This window comes from Mustela putorius, unplaced genomic scaffold (genome assembly GCF_011764305.1).
Source record: "Mustela putorius furo isolate JIRA1106 unplaced genomic scaffold, ASM1176430v1.1 tig00000095_pilon_pilon_pilon, whole genome shotgun sequence".
Classification (NCBI taxonomy): Eukaryota; Metazoa; Chordata; class Mammalia; order Carnivora; family Mustelidae; genus Mustela; species Mustela putorius.
In genome coordinates this window covers 29,346,050-29,369,552 of record NW_025421280.1, presented here as the reverse complement: position 1 = coordinate 29,369,552, position 23,503 = coordinate 29,346,050, and the positions used below count along the sequence as shown (strand labels likewise).

At 56.2% G+C, this 23,503-nt stretch overlaps 1 protein-coding gene across 7 annotated transcripts in view; it reads right to left on the bottom strand.

Annotated features, from left to right (window-relative positions):
• Positions 1-1,023: 1,023 nt before the first annotated feature.
• The window catches only part of BRD4 (bromodomain containing 4), a 93,256-nt gene continuing 70,776 nt past the window's right edge, over positions 1,024-23,503 (bottom strand). For 4 of the 7 annotated variants that reach the window (XM_045082570.1, XM_045082564.1, XM_013060508.2 and 1 more), the window contains 12 exons: positions 20,911-21,120; positions 19,858-20,057; positions 19,221-19,516; positions 18,092-18,202; positions 8,724-8,776; positions 8,237-8,609; positions 6,986-7,573; positions 3,855-4,229; positions 3,595-3,725; positions 3,249-3,454; positions 2,926-3,163; positions 1,024-2,599 (listed from right to left, as the gene is read on the bottom strand). In XM_045082570.1, the coding sequence (XP_044938505.1) occupies positions 2,531-2,599; positions 2,926-3,163; positions 3,249-3,454; positions 3,595-3,725; positions 3,855-4,229; positions 6,986-7,573; positions 8,237-8,609; positions 8,724-8,776; positions 18,092-18,202; positions 19,221-19,516; positions 19,858-20,057; positions 20,911-21,120 (2,850 nt within the window). In that variant the 3' untranslated portion in view covers positions 1,024-2,530. Of the gene's footprint in view, positions 2,600-2,925; positions 3,164-3,248; positions 3,455-3,594; positions 3,726-3,854; positions 4,230-6,985; positions 7,574-8,236; positions 8,610-8,693; positions 8,777-11,134; positions 13,378-18,091; positions 18,203-19,220; positions 19,517-19,857; positions 20,058-20,910; positions 21,121-23,503 lie in introns of those variants that run through there. The other 3 variants (XM_045082576.1, XM_045082581.1, XM_045082603.1) reach the window with 3 other exon arrangements.

Below are 23,503 nucleotides of genomic sequence, written 5' to 3'. Positions count from 1 at the left end.
TGGGAGGGAGTGGGGAATGGCCAGAGAAATTAAATAGTAGACCCAAGTTCTAAAATACAACCCAGTTAGAGAAACACCCATCATCAGGAAGGTGTGGAGAGGGCCATGGCAGAGTTAGATCTTTAGGAGGAAGGTGCAGACAAAACCATTTCTCCAGCTAAACAGTCGGACCTGGCCTGGGGAAGTTAACCAATAAAACACAGAACAGAAATGAGGGGGCGGGAAGAGAGGAAGAAACCCCAAAGAACCAAAAATCTAAGTCCCACTTGAACCAGCACAGGGGCACACAAGGAAGTGCCTGCTGGGAGGTGGGGGCAGGGAGGCAACTGGGGGCCTCTGGCTGGATGCCTGAACCACACCCTTGCCAGGTTTTGCAGATCCCAAACATAAGATACTAGGGCTTTTCTGGTTGATAAAGGGGGATAGGGGTTAATAAACAGTGCTAGAAATGTTTCAGTTTGTGTTTCTGCACACATAAATGACAGACTTTCATCTTACATCCTAGGGGCCACTCTTAAGGGCTGCTCTTGCCTTGTGGCATGCTGGTGGGCACAGCAGCAGCCACACGGCAGGCTCTCTTGGGTGGGAATGTGTGCGTGCGTGTCTACATGCGTGGGAGGAAAGGATCCTGGTTGGGGGGGCGGGCAGTATACACTTATCTAAGAACACCTGGTTAACCCTGAGCTTAAATGAAAGGAGTAGTTAAGGTAGAGGCAGGTGAGGTGGGAGAAGCGGCCCAAGTCCTCTGGTGATTGGGGGACCAGGATGCAGGAGGGCAAGGGGTAAGAATACTGTCTGGAGTTTGGCCAGGTTCTGCTGCAGCATGTTACCCACCTAGAAGGCCAGGGTCCACAGGAAGAACGGGTACCTGGGCTCCCTGTCACAGCTTCAGCTTGGTCACAGGAGATGGGCTAGTTGGCCCTATGGTAGTTCTTGTACAAACGTGGCTGGAGATTTCGGGGGCCCCTGGGCCTAGCCTAGGCAACAGGTGGTTCACAAAGAAATGTCAGGAAGACGCCAGCATTAAAAAAGAGAGATGTGTTTATTCCATGATCAGTACAGACCAAATGCATATTCACCGTATTAAAGTCAAACCAGTCAGTGACTCCAGAGTTTGGCCAACACTGAGGCACCAGCGTCGTGGTGTAGAGTGGGTTCTCATGGCACACGTAACCTCACCAAGGGCTCCAATTATAAAATTAAAAAAAAAAAAAAAAAGTGGGGGAAGGGGCAGCTGGCTAGTCAGGCTGGGTGGGGAGCCTCTAACTCGGGGCTCTGTGGCCCCCCAGCCCCCGGTGCCTGCCTTGTCCCCTGGCCCTTACTTTCCTGGTAAAAAAAAAAAAAAACAACTCGAACAGATTTGACATTAAAAACAAATGGGGGGGAGGGGAGGGAAAAGAAAACATGGCTTTATAATTAAAAATAGACTAATAAAGTTTGAAACTGAGTAAAATATAGGCAGGTTTTTTTTGTGTTTTGTGTGTTTTGTTTTGTTTTTTGTGGGTTTTTTTTTTTTTTTTGAGTTTTTTACACCAGTTTGGTGGAGTCACCAACAAACTTCAAACAAAGATATGCCAACTATGTTCACTACACAGTACAGCCACGGTCACACACTACCCACAGCGCGGTGGCAGCCGCCGCTCAATGAGGAGACGATCACACCATTTCAGAGATAAGCAGTGCCATTGTGTCTGGAGGAGAAGAGAGAATTAAAAATAAAATAGAATCCAACAAAAAATATATATATAGAAAAAAAAAACAAAAACAAAAACAAACAAAACCCAGAAACACAGGTGGGAAGGAACGGACTTTGGTTGGTGGCCTCACTCACTGGACGAGGCCGGCCCACACACGCGCGTGTGACAGTCACCTCGCTCCAAATTGCCATGGACACACACACACCTCCACGGCACTATTCCCTTTTGCACAAGCGAACACTTACAGAGAGCGGCTCTCGATTAAAGGCTTGTGGGGGGAGGGGAGGGATGGGGTCTGTTCAAGGCAAAGTCAGTGCCAGCAAAGGGGTGGGCCGGCGCCCTCACCCGCCTCCAGCTCACTCGGGCCTGCCCTGGCCTCCTGGGAGCGGGCGGTGGTGGCTGGGGTGTGGGGGAAGGACTCCTGGTGGGCAGGACGTCACGAAGTCACGTTCTTGGGGACAGAAAACCAGTCACGGCGGCGGCAGCAACAATGTCCTGTGTATACTGTGTAGACATTTGGCGGAGAGCAGGACCTCTGCCCGGCACGCGGGGACGCGCAGCTGGGGTCTGGCCGGCACTTGCTTGTGGAGAGGCGTGCTCTGAGCTGACGTCCTGTGAGGGGGTGGTGGGTGGCGGGACGTCCGGCTGGCTGTAAGGCAGACAGGCTCTGCGATCCTCAGCTGCCCGTCAGGCCCTGCCCCGGGCATAGCATGCAGGAGGGCCAGGCCCGGAGACACCCCCTTGCCACTGCTACCGCCTCCACTGCCGCCCCTAACACTATGGAGAGTCAACGTTTTGTCAGAAAATCAAAGTCAGAAGTCACCTAGGTGCTCTCAGAAAAGATTTTCTTCAAATATTGACAATAGATCACTCTGGAAATTCATGTCAATGGTAGCTGCCATCTGGAGGGGAGAGGAGGGAGGAAGTGAGACGAGGTGCCCTACCCTTACTTCACCTTCCAACGCCGCCCCCCGACCTCCAGTAGTGACCAGGCCCTCAGGGCCCACACCCAGAAACCTCCCGACCCTGGGCCTGAGCCTGAGCCACCCGTGAGACCCCGAGGCCAGCAGCACTGAGTGACCAAGCAGGAGCTCTGTCCTGAGCACCCACCCCGTGAGCTCCCTTCTCACCCCACATGTCAGAGAGTAACTGCCTTCACCCCAACGTTCCCGGTCCCCTTCCCAAGCCCCTCCAAGGGTGGACTCCTACCCAGAGGTCCCCTACTCACAGCTTCCCGGCGCCTTCGCTCCTGCTCCCGCTTTCGGGCCAACTCCCTTTGTTGGTCCAGCATGGACTGGGGCTGGGAGCTCTGGGCCTGGGGGGCTGCGGCGGCGGCCACGGCGGCGGCCTGCTGCTGCTGCTGCTGCTGCTGCTCCTGCCGTTGCTGCTGCTGCTGCTCCTGGCGCCGGCGGGCCTCCTCATGGGCTCGCCGGGCCTGCTCCAGCGCATCCTCATCCTCTCGGCTCCTGAGCAGAGCAGAGCAGAGCTGCGGGTCAGCACAGGGGCAGCGCCAGCCCCAGAGGCCCTAGGCTGCCTGCGACCCCAGCCCACCTCATGCGCTCCTGCCGAAGCCGCTCCTTCTCCTTCTCTGCGTGCTCAGCCTGCGCCTTCAAGGCCTTCTCGCGCTCCTCCTTCTCCCTGGCAGCACGGCGGAACTGCTCGAAGCTGTCACTCGAGGACTTGGCGGTAGAGGACGGGGTGGTGGGATGCTTCTGCACCAAGCTAGCCCAAGAACCCATGTTCTTGATTTTCAAGTCCTGCCAGAGAAACCACAGGGTGGGTGAAGGGTCCTGCAGCACCTGGACTCCTCCCAAGAGGCCCAAAGCCTGGGGGACCATCGCCCGCCCTCAAGGTGCCTCCCTGGTAATGGGAACACTTGTGGACTCACTGTTCCTACCTTTTTGGGTGCAACTGGCGTCTTCGGCTCCTGTTTCTGTTTGTCCTTGTCAGAGGTCCCTGGTGGGGGCGCATTCTGCTCAGGGGGCCGGATCACAGGCCTCCCGACATCCACAGGCTTCATCTCAGGCCCTGGAACACAAAGAGCTTGTAGGCCAGGGCCGGGGCCCTTTCCCCCCAGTCCCCAGGCCCAGCAGGGCAGAGTCAACCAGACCACAGAAGGCTTCCATCCAGTACGGGTCGGGGGTAGAGGGCACTCACGTTGGGGCAGGTGAACGGGTGCCTTGATGCTCTCTGGGTGTTTAGGGGGCTCTGGCCGCAGTGAGGGACTGAAAGGCTCGCTGCGAATGATGGGTGAGTGGATCTTCTCCTCCTTTACCACGACCAGGGGCTGGGGCTGGACCACAGAGGCTGCACGCAGCTCCTGGGAAGACACAGGCACAGTGGCCATTGAGGCAGGTGGGTGCCTTTGGCACTGGCCCGCACCTGGCCCCTGGGGCTGTGGCCCAGCCCTGCCCTTTACCTGCTTCTTAGGCTGAACGTTTTGCTGGGGTGGCGACTGGTGGGTTAGGCTCTGGAACGGTGGCATCTGGGGGGAATGTATCATAAGCGGGGAGGGGGCTTCACGGAGGTGACCTAGGAGAGGGGATAAGAAGCATGTCAGCAGAACTCATGTCGAAGCCACTGGCCTGGCCACAGCCAGGTGCCTCCCTAACCTGGGGGAGACCCACACTGCCTGGAGCCCCAAGCACATCAGGACTCTAGCTCAGTGTACAGCAGGGTTCTGTGGAGCCATGAGCTCAGTCCTGGTGCCTGATGCCCCTGTGTGTCAGAATCATCAGGAATCTCTGAGAAGTACAGATCCTGATGTAGTTGGTCACAGGTAAGGTGACAGGTCTGGGCCTGAGTACTTTTTAAAAGTTCTCCAGATGGCTCCATGCATAGCCTGGGTTAAATACAAAAGACATCAATAGGACACCTGGGTGGCTCAGTCAGTTAAGTGTCTGTCTTTGACTATGGTCATGATCCCACAGTTCTGGGATGGAGCCCCAAATCAGGCTCCCTGCTCAGCAGGAAGCCTGCTTCTCCCTCTCCCTGCCGCTCCCCGTTGTGCACACATGTTCTCTCTGACAAATAAATAAAATCTTTAAAAAAAAAAAAAGGATAGCAGTAACCTTACAAAGACAGCCTGGGCTCCCAACTGTCCGTGTATATGGCTGAACCTGCCTGCATGGACAAATGCTTTGGACCTTGGACTGGATCCCCAAGAGACCTTCCCCACACAACTCAGCCTGCAAGCTGTTCCTAAGAGGGATGCCTGGAACTGGCCCGCACCACAGGAGAGCTGGTAGATCAGGTCCTCCGCCTGTGGTTCTTACAGGAATTGGGCCAGCCCACCCACCTTCCTCAAACCATAGGTGGGGTGGGTGGGAGAGTGGAGATCCAGGCAGCCACAAGGTCCAAGTTAACCTGGCACAAAGCAGGAGCCTGGAAAGCGCCATCAAAGCACTTAGGTCTGACACCTCAGCTTCACTGGTGAGAAAACAGCCCTAGGTCACAGTCGCTAAGTCCTGCCTTTGACTCTTCTACCTACTCTAGCATGGAAACACCCTCTTGCTTCAATACCTGACATGTCTTGGCCAGCTCCGGCATGGGACAAGCCACACTCGTCCACAAAACAAAGCCACCTCGCTCCTAGTCCTGCCATGTGCCTCACACTGAACAAACTAACCCAAGCTCTGCATGCAGGCCCTCCCACTGACCTTCTGCAGGCAGATGTCAGCTGCTATCTGCCAGCAGAGACAGCAACATTCTTGGCCCTTCCCCAGACACCCCGGGCCTGGCACAGACCACAATGCCTCAGGTATGGTGGGCCCTCCCTGCCCATCTCTCTAAAGCCAGAACTTGCTTCTAACCCCCAAAAAAGGCAGAACAGCTGCTCAAAGACAACATGGCAGTGAAGACCAGCACACACCTGCAGCCTGGTCCCCAGCCCCATGTGGCTGGTTTCTCCAGCCTTGGTGTTTGGGGCCCCAGTCCAGGCCTCAGGATCTGCAGGCACATGGTGGTGACACTGTCTGATCTGGGCTGGCTCCCTCAGCAGTACCTGCTGAGGCCTGACTGGGTGACGGTAGGCAGATGCTTGCATCTATGATTGGTAGGTTATCACCCGCCTACCAGTGGCTTCATCCAACAGCAGCTAGAGGGAAGCCCAGTGGCTCGGGGTGGTGCCTGCGAGCTGGCCAGGTGCCCAGGGATGTACCTCCCTGGGACTCCCAACTTGGCCTTTGGCCCAAAGTCCCCAGCTGCGCTCTAAGCCACAATGGCTCCTTGTGACCCACCCTAAGCTACCGCAGGCCATAGGAGCTCAGGGTAGGTGGGCCTGGAGACTCACAGCATAGGTCCTCAGAGGGAACTTGCCCCATCGAGAGAACTAGCTCTACTGAAGGCATCTCATCTGCTCATCACTGCCCCCACCAGGGAAGCCTGGCCTTCCTTAAGGGTGGAAACAGGCACAGCTGCACAGGTGCTGGGACCAGGACCAGCACCAGCCTTTCCCAGGGAGGACAGCCAGCTGTTCTTGGCTCGGAGCGTCCAATAATCCACTTGGCACCTGGCAGCTTTTGCTAGGTTTCAGAGCAGTCACAGCCTAAGATCAACAGCCTTGTTGTTCAATTTGCAGGCGGCACCTGCACTCCCTAGCCAGGCTACATGGTCTGAACTGCCAAGTCCAGGAGCCTCAACCCTGACCCTCACGTGTCACACACCATGAGGCACTGACTGGAACAATTCCCTTGCTGAGGCTGGGACAGTTTGGTCACAGACACTTAGAAAATAAGAGCCAGGAAAGGCAAGCGGGCATGGCCTGATTAACACAGAAAAAGGACAGCCTGGATCAGTGTGGAGGCAGGGAATGGAAAATGGCTGCCGATTACAACCCAAGCTACCTTTCAGCTTTAGCCCAATTCTCTCCCATGAGGTCCTGACTCCCACCAGGTAAGCCTCGATAAGAGCAGAGCACCTGCTCCTACAAGTTCCCAAACAACCCCCTGCTGCCCAGGCCTGCCCCAGCTCTGCCTGGACGTCACTCCCCACCCTGTTTGTTAAATTAGCTCTGGCTCACCCTCTGTTCACCTCCTCCAGGAAGTGTGCCCTGACTTCCCCACCTAGGATCATGATGTACGTAATGCTCCTGTGAGTTCCAAGAGAAGGACGAGTAGGGACCTTGTTCCCAGTCATGAAGCTACAAGTCAAGACAAACGCCAGTAACAATGCTATGTGAAGCACCGACACCCCCTTCAGCAACCTCTGCAACTAACCCAGAGCCTTTAAGGTGGGGCTCTGAATCCACCTCAGCCTCCCCAGAGCCCAGGGGGCAAAAGCCAACTTACCAGTTGAATAGGGGTCCGACTTGTGGTGCCGGGGAGAAGGGTGATGCTGGATGACCTGCTGAGGCTTGGCGGGCTGTGGCGGCGGCTGCTGCTGGCCCGGGGGCGGATGTGGGGGCTGCTGGCCCGGGGGTGGGGGGGGCTGCTGGATGTGGGTAGGGAACTGCATGGGCTGCATGTGCACGGGCCGTGGGGGGGGCTGGTGCTGCTGCTGGGGCGGAGGCTGTGGCTGGGGGGGTGGTGGCGGTGGCTGCTGCTGTAGCTGCTGCTGCACTGAGGGGTGAGGTGGGGGGGGCAAAGGGGGTGGGGGCTGGGACTGCACCTTCACGGAAGGAAGTAGTGGTGTGGGGGGCTGCACCTTCTGCAGCTGCTGCAGGTAGAGCTGCATCTGCATGGAGGTGAGGGGTGGGGCGGGTGGCTCTTCGTCCTCCTGCAATAGCACTTGGGGGGGCTGAGCCATGGGGGGCTGTGGGAGAAGGGGTGGCTGGGCCAGGGCAGGCGACACGGCCGGAGGCCGGGCAGGCTTGGGGGGTAGGGCGGCGGCTCGGTTGCTGGGCCGCGACGGCTGCTGGGGCAGCGCGTTGTGCAAAGCTGGAAGGACAGGATGGCGTGGCGGTGAGGCTCACAGCTTCTGCACCCCGTGACCCCAGCCCAGCATTCCTGCTCCATCATGACCTCCTGCTGGTTTCCCTCCAACTAGTCATCGCACTCGGCCCTCTTCTGCTTCTCACAAATTCCAGAATAAGAACGGTTTCCAGAGAAGTCGATAGGATTGGGCTCCCGATTGCTGCCATTCTGCCCTGCGCTCTGCACCCAACCTTCCTCCCTTCTTTCAGCTGCTCCCTATTTTCACACCTGCCCTTCAGGTCTCCGTGTAGGCCTTCCCTGAATCCCCCCGGGGGGGGGTGTGTGAGGGTGTGTGTGTGTGTGTTTCCCAGCATCTCCATCCTCAACATGGAGCTGGGGTGCTGGCGGGAAGGGGGCGCACCCATCTTTTTTTCCATATCACACAATGCTTGGCCCAGAAAAAACGAGTCAATACCTTCAGTATCGAGACACTAAATAGCAAAGCCTGTGCCTCGGTGGTTCACAGTGTCCTTAACAGCTCAGGGAAGCCACTGAACCTCCCCTTGGGAGGCAAGACAACTACGGCCGAGGTGGGGGCTCCACAGGTTGCCCAGAGAGCCTAATCACAGGGAAAGAGCAGGACGGAAGGGGCGTCCCCACCCCTCAGCAGGTGTGGCTGCAGCTCACCTGGAGGAGAGACCACCGAGTGCTGGTTGAGATGAGGTGGAGTGCTGTGCTCGGGCGGCTGGGGCAGGTGGGGGGGCAGCTCGGGCTGCGGCAGGTGCAGGATGGGCTGGGTGAAGTGGCCGATGGGGTCGAAGACGCTGCCTGGGAGCTGGGGCTCCAGGACGGGCACCTGGGCGGCGATGAAGGGCGGAGGCGAGGACTTCATCGTGGGGGCTGCCTGCGGCGGCATGGAAGGTGGGGGCGGCGGGGGCGGGGGCTGCTGCTGCTGCTGCTGTGGAGGTGGAGGCGGCGGGGGCTGCTGGGGCGGCGGCGGGGGCTGCTGGGGCACAGGGGCCGGGGCCTGCTGCATCTGCTGATGGTGGTGGTGATGGTGCTGCAGATAGACAGGCTGGTGTCAGGCAGGCGGCACACACCTGGGTACCCTCAGGGCCCACGAGGGCAGGTGGCCACTGCTCACCTGCTGGAGGACACCCCTGAGACCACGTACCTTCTTCTGCTCCCTCCCGGGGTGCCCCTTCTTTTTTGACTTCGGAGCCATCTCTGCAGAGGGAAAGAGAAGGTGGTGAGGCTGTGGGGGAGAGGACTGTAAGCTGGCCTCGGAGGCAGAGCAAGGAGAAAACAGAGGGTAAGTTCAGGAGAAGGGTCGGTGATGGTGACTGGGCGGGTAGCTGGGTTGTCTGGGATGGGAGCCAGCCTCAGGAAAAGGGAAAACATGTAGGGTGTCACCTACACATTTGCCTGCCACTTTTCCCAGTGGGGGACATGATAAAAAAACCCCTGCCAATTTCCAGACCACCAGCTGGTTCCGTGCAAGGACGACACCCGGGTACACTGGGAGCTGAGCTACAGACCCCTCCTTGCCCAGCGTCTCCCCCTACTTGCTGGTCAGACACCACTATGGTGACCCAAGTGTCTGCACCCCAGCCCGCTTTGCTGTGCAACAATCTTGACATTAGAAATCATCACATCCATTTGATGGATTAGCCAAGTGAGACTCAAAGAGAAATGAAGGCACTTGCCCCCGTCACACAGCTACAGAATAACAGCATGGTAGCCTCCAACTGCACTGCCCTCTATGCGGGCTCCTTCCCATCCTCCCAGGGAAAGCCAAGATGCACAACCCGGGGTGAGAGCGTGCAGTGGGACTGACCCATGCCAAGAGGCCTGGCCGCAGAGCGAGCACTGTGGGGAGAGTGGAACGGAAGGAAACAGGCTGGTCTCGCAGGAAATATGGAAGGTGCTCACTACCACACCACTGGCAGCAAAAGGAGGCCACCAACCAGTACGCCCGTCCTTGTGGGAGACCAGCCTCTGATAAGTCCCCGTGTTGGGACACAGCTGCTGCAGGGACCCTCCCTGCCGTGTGTGCCCTGGTCCCTCAGGGGCTGATGGTTGGTTGCTGCCATCGCGTGGACGCATCCAGGGTGGGCCTGCCCTGCAGAGAATGTGCAGGAGCCAGCACAAGCCCACCTCGGCACCTGCTCCACAGATCTGTGCTAACCATCTCTTGCCAGGTGTTTGCCCCTCACCAATACCAGCTGGTGTGCAAACCCCAGAGAGGGAGAGGAGAACCAGCCAGTAGTACTCGTGGGCTAGGAAATGATGAAGTGACCAGCCAGGTGGGAGGTGCGACCCAAGGTGCCTTCCGAATTCCTGTCACCAAGAGACACCGCATGGCTTTGCCTGGCATTCCCTAAGCTCCTTGCCAGGGCGCCAGCTCTTGCTTGGGAGGACACGTTTTGCTACCTCCACTTGCAGCTGCTTCACTGAGGGCCGGGCTAAGCTTCTGTGAGGTGCAGAGCCACAGTGTACAGTGTGCTACCAAAAGGGATGAGAAGGGACCTCGTGCCCTGCGAGAGCTCACCACTCCATGCAAGAGACAAGACAGTGTGACACAGACCTCAGAAGCTACAGACACACGTCCTCATACAAATGGCAGCAACTGAGGACGTCTGGGACACGCGAACCATATGCCCAGCCTCAAACCTGGGCACTGGAGATGCCAGGATACAGGGTTCATGGCACTTTCGGTCACAGCAGGAAACCAGGTGAGAGGAACACTCTTGTGGGTGGGACATATAAAAGGGGACAGTTTGAGTGACTTGCAGGATTAGGGCCATGGGGCTGGCAGCTCGGGGGTGAAGGAGGCATACTGAACTAGAGAGGTGGGAAGCCCAGGACCAAAAGGACCCTGTATGCGCTGGGGGAAAGCACAGAGGCCACTGAGCTGACCGGAGCAAGAGGAAGGGGCCGAGGGTCCCTCCAGGATGGGTACCTCTCCCGGCAGATTCCAGTAACATACACTGAAGCTCGAGGCAGGCTGGAACAGCTGCTCACACACTGGACAGGCCTTTGGGAGACTGGGTGATTGGAAACTGGAGTAAGAAAGGGGCCAATGGGTAAAGTCTGGCCAGGAGAAGACACTGTGTTGGGGTGGCCTGTCCGCTCATGGCCCCAGGGAAAGCACTGTTTTATCCACCATAAAGGAGGGATGGTGGCTCTGAGCCTTCACTATCTCCCCGCAGCGGGGGAACAGAGAGGCCCACATGAACACTCATCGGGACAAAATGCAGCAGGGTCCCAGCAGCTCCAGAGAGTGGCTGCCTTGGAAAGTGTCCCAGATCCAGGTCTCCATGAGGAAGTGCTGGTTAGGGGGCAGGCACAGGCTGGGAGAACCAGTGGGAGGTGTATAACAGACCTCTAGGACCAGAGGACCCTACAGCGGCCGGCAGTGGGGACCAAGGGGCGCTGGAGCCTGTTTGGGACAGCTGCATCTGGCTCACATGGCCCGAGCCTCCTGTCGGGAGTTACTGGTAGGAAGACAAGACAGCAAGTGCACAGCTTCACAACACACCAGCCCCAAGACACCCCACACAAAACTCTCTGGAAAGGGTTACATGAAGATGGCCTCAAGTACTGTGTGATCTTTATTCCATGAAAATCTTGAACTCAACACAAATTTAATCTTTACATAGGATGATAATTGTACAAAGAATTAAAACGTTTTTTTGTAAAATCTGATTAAAACACTGATTCCTCCCGCCCCCTCCCCCACCCCCACTCAAGGGAAGGAGACAGGATTGAGAGAGTAAGGGCAGGGCAGAGCAGAGGCACAGGCCACCCACCCCTCCTACAGCAACTCCTCAGGCCCCTGCAGGCTGGCTGGTGTGTCAAGGCCCAGTGGGCATGTCCCCCTGCCCGCACACAGGAGGCTGCCAATAAGGAATGGGTACTGCTCTCTCTGCTCTATTACTGGGGCACTGGGCACAGGTGCCGGCTCAAGTCTACAGATCAAGTTCTCTGACAGATGGAAGCCCCACGGGCAAGGAGGCCAGGATCCACAGACAGAAAGGGCGCAAAGACCCTGCAGGAGAGCTGGCCTGTGGCTATAGCTGGTATGCACGAGTGTGGGAAGGGGTGGGGCAGCACACAGCCCGACACTGTGGGAATCCAGGCTGCCATTTGTTCCAAGACAGCAGAATCTTCCCAGAAAGACAATGCCAACAGCTTCCCAACTGTCCTGTGGGAATCTCCGGGCATGAAGCCCCCTGGCTCCAGCCAGGCCGAGCTGCACTGGGAACACATCAGGCACAGGCCAAAGGGCAGCTCAAAATAGTCTGTTTGGCAAATGGAGCTTGACTGGAAATCAAGTGGCCAGAGGAACTTGCAAACATCATTGCAGGGCCCTGGAGGTTCTGGAGGGGCTGGATCTAGAACACAGAGCCCAGAAGAAGGGTTCCAGGGTTTCTGCACTGGAGGTGGCCAGTGCCCGAGGGCCTGCTGATGGTGAACTACACGTCCTCAAACTTGCTTCCAGCTCCGGAAGGCAGGCTCCAAGATGCCAGGAAATTGCTACAGGCCTTGAAGAAACACACACAAACTACACTTTAAAAAAGGGGGGGGGGGAGCACTCCCTGAAACACAGATGCTGTTCCTTACGGGACTTTTCGTCAGACAGTCTTCTGCTGAAATGCTGGATTCATGACCAAAAAAGGGCCGTTATTTATTTTTAGAGCAAAAATCCTATTCAGCGCCTCTCAGAGGGCTTGGATGATGCGGCCACCCCGGCCTGCCCTAGCCCCTCAGGCTGTCATTATTCTAGGGCACTGAAGAACGGGAGGGAGCTTGCACTGGCAACACCCCTCAGAGATGTGCACGGAGCAGGCCCGAGGGCTTGGATGGCCTCACTACAGACTGGTCCAGTGCTCTGGGTTTGAGAGCCCTTTCTTGACCACTAGCCCAGCACCCCACCCCACTGGGGACAGGAATCATGGACTCAAGGGCTAGGTCAGCTGGCTGTATAGTTGTTTCTCAAGTGCCCCTCGGCAGGGACCCTCCTGAAAGCGGCTCTTGACCACTGCAGCCTGCTTCCGATTACTTGAGAGGGACAGGGAGGCAGCCCAAGAGGTACTTTCCCCTCTGTGACTTTAGGTAAAGAGGCCAAAAAGCTGGGAAAATGCCCAAGAGGCAACAATGGGAACAATGAAAACAGAAGGAAGACTCCAGGGGCCTGGGAGTCAGCTGTAGCTGGTGACAGCCCCCAGCTGATGGGAGCTTCACAAGCCACCAGAGAGAGGGCATGCTGAGGGACAGCCCTGTGAGCTTCCAGGCCCAACCACACTTGCCCGAAGGCCCCTGTTCCTCACTGGGGAAAACTCTAGATGTTAAGAGTATTATTCTTCCTAATGCCATTTTAAGGTCCAGGAGAAAAGTGGTCAGGATTCAGACAAAGAGGGAGGGATGAAGAGAGAAAACATACTTGTGATGGGGCCTTGCACACGGAGCAGCACCACATGTATGTGTGTACAGGGGGGATTGTCATCATCCGCTGGGAGATGCCACCCACCCAGAAGGCCCCAGACGACCAGGGAGGCTGGGCAGGACAGCCAGGCAGTCTTTACACAGGAGGCCCGGGTGGCCAGCCAAGCAGGCAGCCTTCCCGGAGGCGGGACTAGGCGTGTACTGCTGGACATGACTAATCCACCCCGGGGGACAGGCCCAGGGCTCTGAGGAATTCCATAACTTGATGGAGTCCTGTCCCTTTCACAGAAGAAAATGGACTTAAGCTATAGCTTGCTGGGAAGGAATCTGGAACTGAAGACCGTTTTATTAAGAGTCCGTGTCCAATGATTAGGCAGGACCTACATAGAGGGAGAGAGAAACCAGTGTGAGAGAAATGGTGTGGAATGTACCGTTCAAGTCACAAGAACAGAAGAACCACAGACCGAGCCAGCCTCCTGTGCCCTGCCCACTGACAGGGCACGAGAGAACAGCGCTAGAGCCTAGGAGCCCTGCCCCCTGCCTGGCCAGCCACAGGTGGCAACAGACCCACCTTCCTTTTACAATGGGCACAGTTTCAGCATATGTCTCCAAAACCACCCAGGGCCCTGATTATGCTTCTATACAGAACAGTTGCTTCCAGTAACAAGTTCCATGAGCTCCCTGAGCGCAGGCTGGCATTTCCTTTCCTAAAGGTCTTTCAACGTGAAAGGTGCCCTTGCCTGCCCTAATTGCCATCACTCCTGAAGACTAGCCAGGTGAGCCACACCCATCAGGCACCCCTGACTCTAAGCCTATCCCCACTAGATCCGCTTTTCTGCACACTGTCCACCTCATGCAGGGGATGCCAGCCCTTCCTCAGGGCCTAGACAGAGGTATGAAAATCCCCCAGAAAGGGGTTTTGGAGTACAGGACCTCCAGCAAACAGCCTCATTTCTGCATTCCTACAAACCCCAAGAAACCACCACCACTACACAAAAAAAACCCCAAAAAACCACCAAAACAACCCTTCCAAAACAAAAACAGCACACTCAAATTATAAAAAGAGTAAGCAATTATACACACTGTGTATAACTGGGGAATTACCACCGGGGGAAAAAATAAAATGAAGACAGGCGGAGGAGCAAAGCTGTCCTCCTTTTCCCAGGGCATCGAGTGTGTCTCCCCTTGGCCGGGGAGGGGCATGGGGCCCGTTCCCACCCACACAGCAGAGCGGATGCCTCTATTAGAGCCACGGATGCAACCAACACTGCACTCCCATGGTCTTCAAGTGTGTGCGTGGGAAAAACCCACCCACCAGCGGCCTACTGTTCCACATTCCACAAGGCTCACCCCTTGCCCACGAAGCTCCCAGAGTCCCTCCAGCTGCGACCCCTGCATGTGGGTGTATGAGGGGTCACCTGACAGTACCGGCAGACCAGCTCTAGTCCCACCCTCCAGGTCTCCTCCTATCTCCACTCCACCCCCACTCCTACCGGGACCTCTCCCTTTTCCCAAGAGTAAGTGTCACGCCCTTGGAGCAGGCAGTAGCAGGCCCCAAGATGGGACTGGGACCCAGTCCCTCAAAGACCCCAGGGGCCGGAAGCTGAGGCTGGTTGTCTGGGAAGAACGCCCCATGGCCTCTGCCTGCACTTTCCGGCTCAAATCTTTCCAAAACATCAAGCATTCCTTTTTCCCCTAGAGCTATTAAGAAACACCCACGCGCTCCAATCCTGGGAAAAGGAAACAAGGAGACTAAAATAGCTGGAGCGTGCTCCCACTGCAACTAGAAGACCAGGCCCAAACCCAAGAGCAATGCCCATACCTCCCCGAACCTGTCCGAGCCCAGGTAGCTGGAGTAGGAGGGTGTCCTCCTAAGAGGGACATGAGCTGTGTCCACCCTGCCCAGAAGACCTGTGGATGGCACATGGAAAGAGTCCATCATCAGCAATGTGATGGAGCGGAAGGCTGGACAAAGAGGCCAAGGACATCCCTCTTGGCCCCACGAGCCAGGCAGGCACGATCCCAGCATGGCTGATGCAGGGGAGGCCACGGCTCTGCCCACAGCCCACCTGGGATGGCCATGAAAAAGTGGCATTTGTATCCCCCATCCTATCTGAGTACCAAACCGTGAAGAAGCAGACTCAGTCATCAGCCAGAACTGAAGCTCAACAAAAGACCACAACCCAAGCAATAGCTGGGCTCGGATGACGTGCCAGGACTGGCCAACAGCGTGCTTCTGGGCATGCGGGCGGGAAGGACAGGATACGTGGTGGCCTAGGAACACAGCTAGAAGTCCAACCCACCTCCCCATCCCCTAATCCCCAACTGTGGGAGCATCGCCTCCCTGAACTACAGCTTGGCCCCACAGACCAGGCCCATGCCCTGAGGAGCCTACAGGCATCCTTATCTATGAAGAGAAGCCAGGAAGGGTCTATGCAACCCCCATCCCCATCAAGCCCCAATTTCATGCCCCTGTTTGGTTTCTTTTGGTGATTCATGTCTCTGGACCCTGTCAGCAGAAATGACCCTTACTACAAGTGACAAAAATAGGCTCTTTCAGGAATTTCGGCTCTGGTCCAAATGGAAACACAAGAACGAGGAGGGCAAAACAATTAAGTCCCAAAAGACCAAAGGAAATACCTTCAGTGCCCCCCACCCTGCTCTATGCCCACTAACTGGTCACAGAAATCAGGGCTGCCTAGCTCCAGGGACCTAGTGCAAGCAGCTGCTGGAGGAGCTGCCCTAGAAGTGAGTGCGGTTTCCTGTGTGGGACAGGGTGGGGGATGGTTGCATTCAGTGGTGCAGAGGTACAAGCTCCCACTTTGGGGCTGACAGTGTCTGAGACCCAGGGCATAAGCACAGGTGACCTACACCAAAGCTCTCCAGGGCACACAGATGGAAAAGGAAAAGCCAGGACCTTGAAAACAAATGGGGGGGGGTGTCCCAAGACACAAGGTGGGGAGGGTGCCTGGAAAGAGGGATGAGCCGGAAGCAACGGAGCAAGCCACGGGCCGAATCACTGGAGCCTGGAAGCCTAAAGGCTGGCGGCTCAGAGACTGTAAATCTCACCCTCCTTCCCGCCCAGACAGCTGTTCCCAGGACTCTCAGATTACTTGTTGCACAATCTTTCCATTTCTTTCAAAGGGGGGACAAAAAGGGAAAAATAATCTCAGCAGTCCAGAGCTGCCGAAGATGCCGTCACAGCCATCCCACAGCACAAGGCAGGAGGTGGGTGCAGGGCACTTAGGAGCCCGGGAGAATTCCCTCCTCAAGCTAACATGACCCCAAAGAAGAGCTTGGGGATCAGGAACAAAGGCCAAAGTCACAGACTTGCCATCAAGACCTGATGGTCGGGTGCCACCATGGGGCAAAAAGTCTGCCCTGGGCCAAACCACACTGATTTGAACATTCAGGTCCCCTGCCAATTCCAAACTTTGGGGTTTTCTTTTGGCCACACAGACCCTTAGGAGAAAACGCTATGAAACCCCTAGTAGGAGCAGCCTGCTAGGGACCAGAGAAGGTGCAAAAGCCCATGGCAATGGCAAACCCAAGGCGTGGCTGGTACTGAAAGTGAGAAGTCAGTGGCCACCCGGCATGCTAATTGGGCCCAAGAATATGGCCATTCATCCTACTGAGGGCAGTGGGTCCTGGCTTGGGGCCAACCCTCCCTGGCAGGCATGGGCTGTGGCGCCCCCTGCTGGTTGATGACAGATTAAAAAACCATGGTATGTGGGGGGTTGGTTAGGGAAAAAAGGACAAAGGATGGAGACAGGAGGCAGCAAACTGCCCACAGCTGTCTGCATACAACAGAGTTCAATAAATACAGAATTCAGCTTAATGAGTCTCAGTTGAACCCCCTGGAAATGAGGTGGTGTACAGAATTTGGAGTCCTGGAGAAGCCCTTAGCCTACCCCAAGGCAGCCCTCCAACCCACTAGGGAAGTTTGGTACTCTACCATAAAAGTGACAAGGAAGAATGAGAAGACCCAGAAGCCCTCCCATCCTCTGCTTCCCCGAAACGGAGGCAGAGTGAGCAATCCTCACACTTCCTTGGCATGATCAGACCAGGTTATTTACATGAACTGATTAAGTGGGGCTTACTGTTTATCTCCAGTAAGAATACAATGCCAGAGAGGGGTAGATCTATGAAAGAAAACACCAGGGGTCTTTGTTGCTGAAACATGTTTCCCACTGTGGATACTCATACTACAACCTGCCTGGAGGGGCGTGCCTAAGGCCTCAGAGCTGGCTCTCCAGTGGTCTGGAGACTGTCTGCTCAGCTGATGGAGTAGACTGCCCAGGGGCAACCACGCTCACCCAGGCACACGTGGCCAGCTCCACCTCACAACACAAGCTGGGCGCCAGGTTTCTTCTCTAGCCTCTCCTCCGGGCCTGTGTGAGCACCTGCCTGGTCCCCGAGAATAATCAGGAAAGTACACATCTAGAGGAAAAGCTCCTCTCCCTACCACCATGCAGCTCTCAGCATCTCTGCCTGCCCTTACTTGCTCCCACCCCCCACACCGAAGCTGCTGCTCAGGCTTGGGGGGTGGGGGATGTGGCGCTCTCCTAGGGCACCAGGGGGCACACGGCAGGCCCATGAAACATGGAGAGAGGAACCGTTAGAGGCTGCAAGACACGGTGGTCCCAGTGCATGCACAGTCAGGAGCAGCCAGTGCAGCTGTGAGCACCCTCTGGGGAGGAAGGTAATGCCCTAAGCGCGGGTGACAGCAGAGGCCATAGCAGACTGCGCCACACCTGCAAAAGCACATCACCTGAAACAGCCATGCTGCATGCGACTGAGACATCGGGAAGACCGTTAAGACTGAGCAAGGTCACACTAAGATCAATGCCACCACCTGGGCCCCAATACCCAAAGTCCTCACCAGCAAGCCCCCAAGCCCCCCAGGACTGTGCAGTCAATACCATCAGCAACTCCTCCTCAGGGTGCAGAGTCACCCACTGCCCCAGGGAGAGGGTCACGATGGCGGCCCAGAAAGTTCTTAGGACCACCATCTCTGGTCTCTAGCAGCCCGAACACATGACTAAGCCTGACACAGGTAGGAATGTGACGAGTCATGAAGGAAGTACACCTAACCTGTTTCGGAGTCTTCGCTGTCAGAGGAGCTGGACTCGCTGGTGCTCTCTGACTCCGAGGATGAGAAACCCTTCATCTTGGAGGAGCCAGCAATCACGTCAACTTTCTCAGCTGTAATAAAGCAACAGGGACTGAGTCAGGCAGGGCCCTGATCAAGGAGGCTGCCGCTGGCCACAGACACACCCCAACAGCCTGCAAGAAGGGCCAGTCGGTGGCTTGTGAGCCAGAGGGGGCTGCTACCAGTCCCGTATCTCCCCGTGCTAACCTGCTAGCCTACTGCACATCAGCCAGAAAATTCTGAGTACCAGAATTTTAAAGCGACCCCAGCGAATACCTTGTGCTGGGTTCCTCAGAGAGTCCAAAAAAGGCAGGAGGGGATTCCCTAACATGAGCAACTGCTGGGGCTCCCTCGGCTACTTCTCAGGCAGTAGGTGAAGGCAACCCAAAGGAGACATGACAGCAAAGACAAAGTAAGACATAAAAGAGTCCCAGGAGTCCCCAGCACCTCGTCATGTAGACCGAGGGCAGAACGTCATTGGGCAGCACCTCATGGAGGGGCCCGAGAACCCCAGGAAGCAGTCCAGGCTGAGAGAGGCTATGCATCACATTCTGATGTGGATCCTAAGTCCTACTGGCCTCAAAACAAAAGCTGTGAGCTAAGACAAGGCATTTCTAACAGGAAAGAGCTGCCTGGCAGAACGTTGTGGAGGGGACAGCAGGCAGGACAATGCTGACCTACATCATCCTTTCTCCTGACTTCCCCCACCCCCATGCCTACTGCAAAGAGGCGGCAGCGGGGGCAAGTGGCTGGCGTTGAGGGAGGCTCAGCGACAAGAGTAAGAGAAGTGCTGCTCCGGGAAGGGGCTGCTGAGGTGCAGGGGGAGGTGGAGACCCAGGTCGGTACCAGTCAGGAGGCCAAGAACAGCACCCACAGTCCAGGGTCCAGGGCAATGTCACCACCCCCCAGAGATTTCTTTGCTAAGGACGCAGCTTTTATAATTGGAAAAACAGCCTGCAAAGGGAGAGGGCCACGTGTGGAAGGCAAAGTGAACTGTGGCTAGCCTCCTCCCTCTCGGCTGGGATGGCTAGAACACACCCTGCTTCCCCACCCTCGGGAGCCCAAGAGCACCTTGAGGTTTCCTTTTCTTGCGCAAACAAGAGGTCACATAGCGCTCCAGTTCTCGCAGGGTGGACGGCTTCAGAGTCTCGAAGTCAATCTCGATCTCATCAGGGTTGGAGTTCTTGAGGGAGGGCTCCCGCGACTGGATGATATGCACCACTCGGCCCAGCTTCTCACCAGGGAGCTTGTTGATGTCCAGGCTGAGCTGCCGCTTCTCCTCATAGGACATGGGCTTGCACTTGTCCTCCTCCTCCGACTCGTACGCCGGCGGGGGCTTGCTTTTCATGGGCGCTGGCTCCTTCTTGCTACGAACGGACAATGCAGGAATGTGAGGGATGGGTGTGTCCTGGGAAAACCAGGCACCTATTCCTCCACTTGGGGCTTGGTGGACAGCTTCCACACCCCCACCCAGAAGCCTTCAAGGAAAACAGGGGAGGCTGTTACCAGGAGCACCTGTTGGTGACAGATTGCAAACCATGCCCTGGTTCTCGCCTTCCACTCCATGCTACTTGCTATCCTCCTCCCTCCTTTCCCAAACACAGTGGATGCCAAAGACCCATCCCAGAGGAAAGGGCAGAGAGGCGGCCTCCCTACCCATCATGGCAGGCAGGGGTCCCCACCCAAGGTAAGCTGGGGAGGCACAGACCTCGCATTGCTGTTGCTGCTGTTATTTTTCTTGGTCTTTTTAGGAGGAAGTTCCTTGGCTTTACTCTTCTTACTTTCCTCTACTTCCTCTTTCTTTTTGTGCTTTTCCTTTTTCTTTTCTTTTTTGTCTTTCTCCTTTTTCTTTGGTTTGTTCTGCTGGGGCTGGGAGAGGGCTGCAAGCTGCTCGTGCACGGCTTTGAGCTGTGGAACAAACAAGCAAGACACACACACCCATCATCCTGGTCTCTGTGTGCAGCCCCAGGTGTAAGGGAGCGGGGGGGGTGGGGGAGCACGGGGAGAGTACTTGGCCCTCAGCCTTGTGACCTGCTGCCTCACCAAATTTTCAAACTGCCCATGCCCACCCAGGCCACAGATTCCAAGGGTGGCCACTGTCCTTCTTTGCCAGGGGAGCTGGCATCTATGCCCATCTATGACCATCCGGAAGGAGGGTGCCTAGAAGGGTGGCCCTGATCTCTGGCCTGTAGGACCCTAGGAGAGATGGATATCCTGGCTCTGGCTCCTCCTTCCAGATACTGGAAGGGTCTAGAAGCCTCACCTCTACCCAGAGAACAGCCACATCTCCCCAACAAACACCTATGTATGTACAACTGACTCCTGAAAAACCTAGGTTTGAACTATGCAGGTTAACTTCTATGTAGTTTGTTTTTTACAATCAATACTGTAAGTGTATCCTCTACTGCTTACATTTTTTTCACTTTATTAACAGCTTACTTTATTGTTAAGAATACAGTACGTAATGACTGTAACCTATAAAGCATAATAAGCTCATCGACTACTTTACAGGTAAGAGCAGACTACTGCTTAAGTTTTCTGGGGGAGTTAAAAATTATACACTAATTTCTGAAGCACAGATGGCTTCACACTGCTCAAAGGTTAACTGTGTGTTTAGAATGCATGTGCACCCGGCACAGGGAGACCAGTGGGAATCCTGCTCCTGCTGGAACTCCCCATGTCATGGAGACCTGTGGGGAGAGACTGGCTGCCCAGGCCATGGATTCTGGGGGACTACGAATGGGGCCGCCTGCATCCTCACCTGCTCCTGGAGCTCTGCCAGCCGCTGGGCTCGCTCCTCTTCAGAGTCATCAGTGGAGCTGTCACTATCTGAGGAGCTATCACTGCTGCTGTCGCTGGACGAGGGTGGGGCCACCACTTTGGTGGGGGGTGGCACCGCTGGGGAGGACACGGCCACCACAGGCTCCTCTGGCTCATCTGGCATCTTGGCAAAGCGCATCTCGAACACATCCTGGTGGGGGAGAAGCCATGCCCATGAGGGCTCCCAGGTGCCCAGGCATGTGTGGCAGGGGGCTGCCTGGGATGTGGCTCAGCATCACCACAGCGTTCTTGGCTGCTAGGGTTGACTCGAGAGGAAGTAAGCAGGAGGGTCAAAGAGGGCTGGGCTGATGAGGACCCCCCCCTCCCCTGCCCACTAAGGCAAGGGGTGGGCCAAGGCCCCTTGCCAGCTCTTCCAACGCTCCTCACAAACTTCACTTTGAAATGAAATATGCTCCTGCCATGGCCTGGCCCCCATTCCCCAGGAGAGACAGCCCAGGTATGTACATGTGACCCAGGTCACAGGAGGCAGCTGGCCCACTGAGGGTGGCTGCTTGGGGACTGGAGATAGATGACGGGTCAAAGGAGGGACCCACAAAGAGGGCCCTAAGGCTCTCATCAGGTAGGTGCTTACTCAGCACTTCCTGAGGGAGCCTTCTGGATGCCAGGGCCGGGCAGCCAACAAAAGCAGTGAACAGAACAGGAGCTTCTACACACCTCGGGGTCATCCTCCTGCAGGAAGTGGGTGTGTTCTATAGTTCTGGACACCATTCCAGGCGAAGGAAACAGAACATGCAATGGCCCAGCCCTGCAGTAAACGTGCCTGGCATGGAGCCAATGTCCAGTGAGGCGACTGAGCCTCTGCTACAGTGGGCACATCTGCATCCGCCTCCCCACTCCTCAAATCACCTGCAGGGCATGTAACTGAGCACAGCCATGCCACTGGCTGAGGTGTCTCCAGGGCATGCCCAGCCAAGGTGGGAAAGTATAGGAGAATGGCTATGGGGGTTCCAGCGGATGAGCTGCAGGAGGGAGTGAAGTCTTGTGAGATGCCAGTGACCCAAGCAAAGGTCCCAGGGCTATTAAGACAGGATCCCTTGATGGGAGACTGAGACCTTCAAATTCTAAGACCCAAGAATTTGATGGTACTCCACGTGGGGTCACAAAGCCTGGGGGCAACAGCTCCGCCTGGGCACAGGAGTCTGTCTGTGCTGCCTCATCAGCCAGCTGGTGGGTCCCTTCCTACCCGGAGGGCTCTGGGACCATAAATCCAGTAATGACTCAGGACAGAGGACAGCAGTGAAGGGAACACAGCTACCTTCCCAGCAGGATGTTAGGACCTGCCTTAAGCATGGAAAACGTTTGTCAACATGTCATCTCCTGTAAGGAGGAGGCCTTCCTCAAGTGTGAGTTGATACTTCAGAGCAGCTTGGCCCAAGAGGGCCGCGGGAGCAAGCTCCAGAGCTTCTGTGTCAAACAAACTAGGGTCCACTTGACAAAGCTGGCCCTAGAAACCTCTCCTTATATCTCTGGAAACACAGCTTCAGGTTTCCCTGCCCCAAGGCAGCTGGGAATGGTGACCCCAGCAACAGAGTAGGTTTGTCCACAACTGCAGTGCTGTCCCCTCCACCCACCTCAGCCTCCTTCAAGGGAGCTCCTCTTCCTAGTAAGGTGAGAACCTAGACTGCTGTCTAAATGGTTCTGCGACCAGACTAAGTGCTGAAAGGGTAATGCCTTTATAATTCACACAGAAATAAATTCTGAAGCATGTCTGAGGGCAATGGAGAATTACACACCCAGGGGATGCGCAGAGACTATCACTGCCCAGGCTGCTGAAGAGACGTGCCCCACAGTGCCCTGGATATGGGCAAAGCGCAGGATCAAGGAGTGTGCCTGAAGTGTCAGGACCCCACCAGGAAGGAGAGTGGGAAGCACGGCCAAGTACTCGGTGCTGCTGGGAGATGAGCCTTGACTAGGTGGGAGCTGCCTCATGCCACTTATCCACGTACACCCAGCCTCTCCTGCCAGCCGCCAGACAACACTACCCTTGCCACAAGGACATCCTATTGCTCCCCAACACGTTGTGGCTGTTGTGGAAAGGGGGGGGGGAGAACTCATCCCGAGGCCTCCTTCCACTTCAAGGATACTCTAGGGCCCTGCCATTCCAAGACCATAAACAGAGAAGAGCACAAGACAGGAGGCCAGGTGGGCTGGCCGGGAATGAACTGCAGGGCCTGCAAGCTGGGGCTTCTGGCTTCCTGGACACGCCCAGCTACAAGACCTGTCCTCCTCCCATCTGCTCCTGCTCCAGTGGGGGACATCCTGGGACATGTTCTTTGGCCTGACAGGGAGCTGAAGGCTACTGCAGAAGAACCTTCCCAAGTCACTGAGATAGGCTAGCACTTGCCAGGGCCTGCTGAATGGTAAACACAAAGAATGTGCTCCCTGCCCTCAAGGAGTGAACGTGAAAATTGTAAAGTGCTCTAAGGTGCTTAAGGTGGAAACAGAAAGGGGGTGGCGGAAAGCCTGTGAGAAACCTGAAAGCTCAGGAGGAGTGGGAGACAAGATGCCAACAG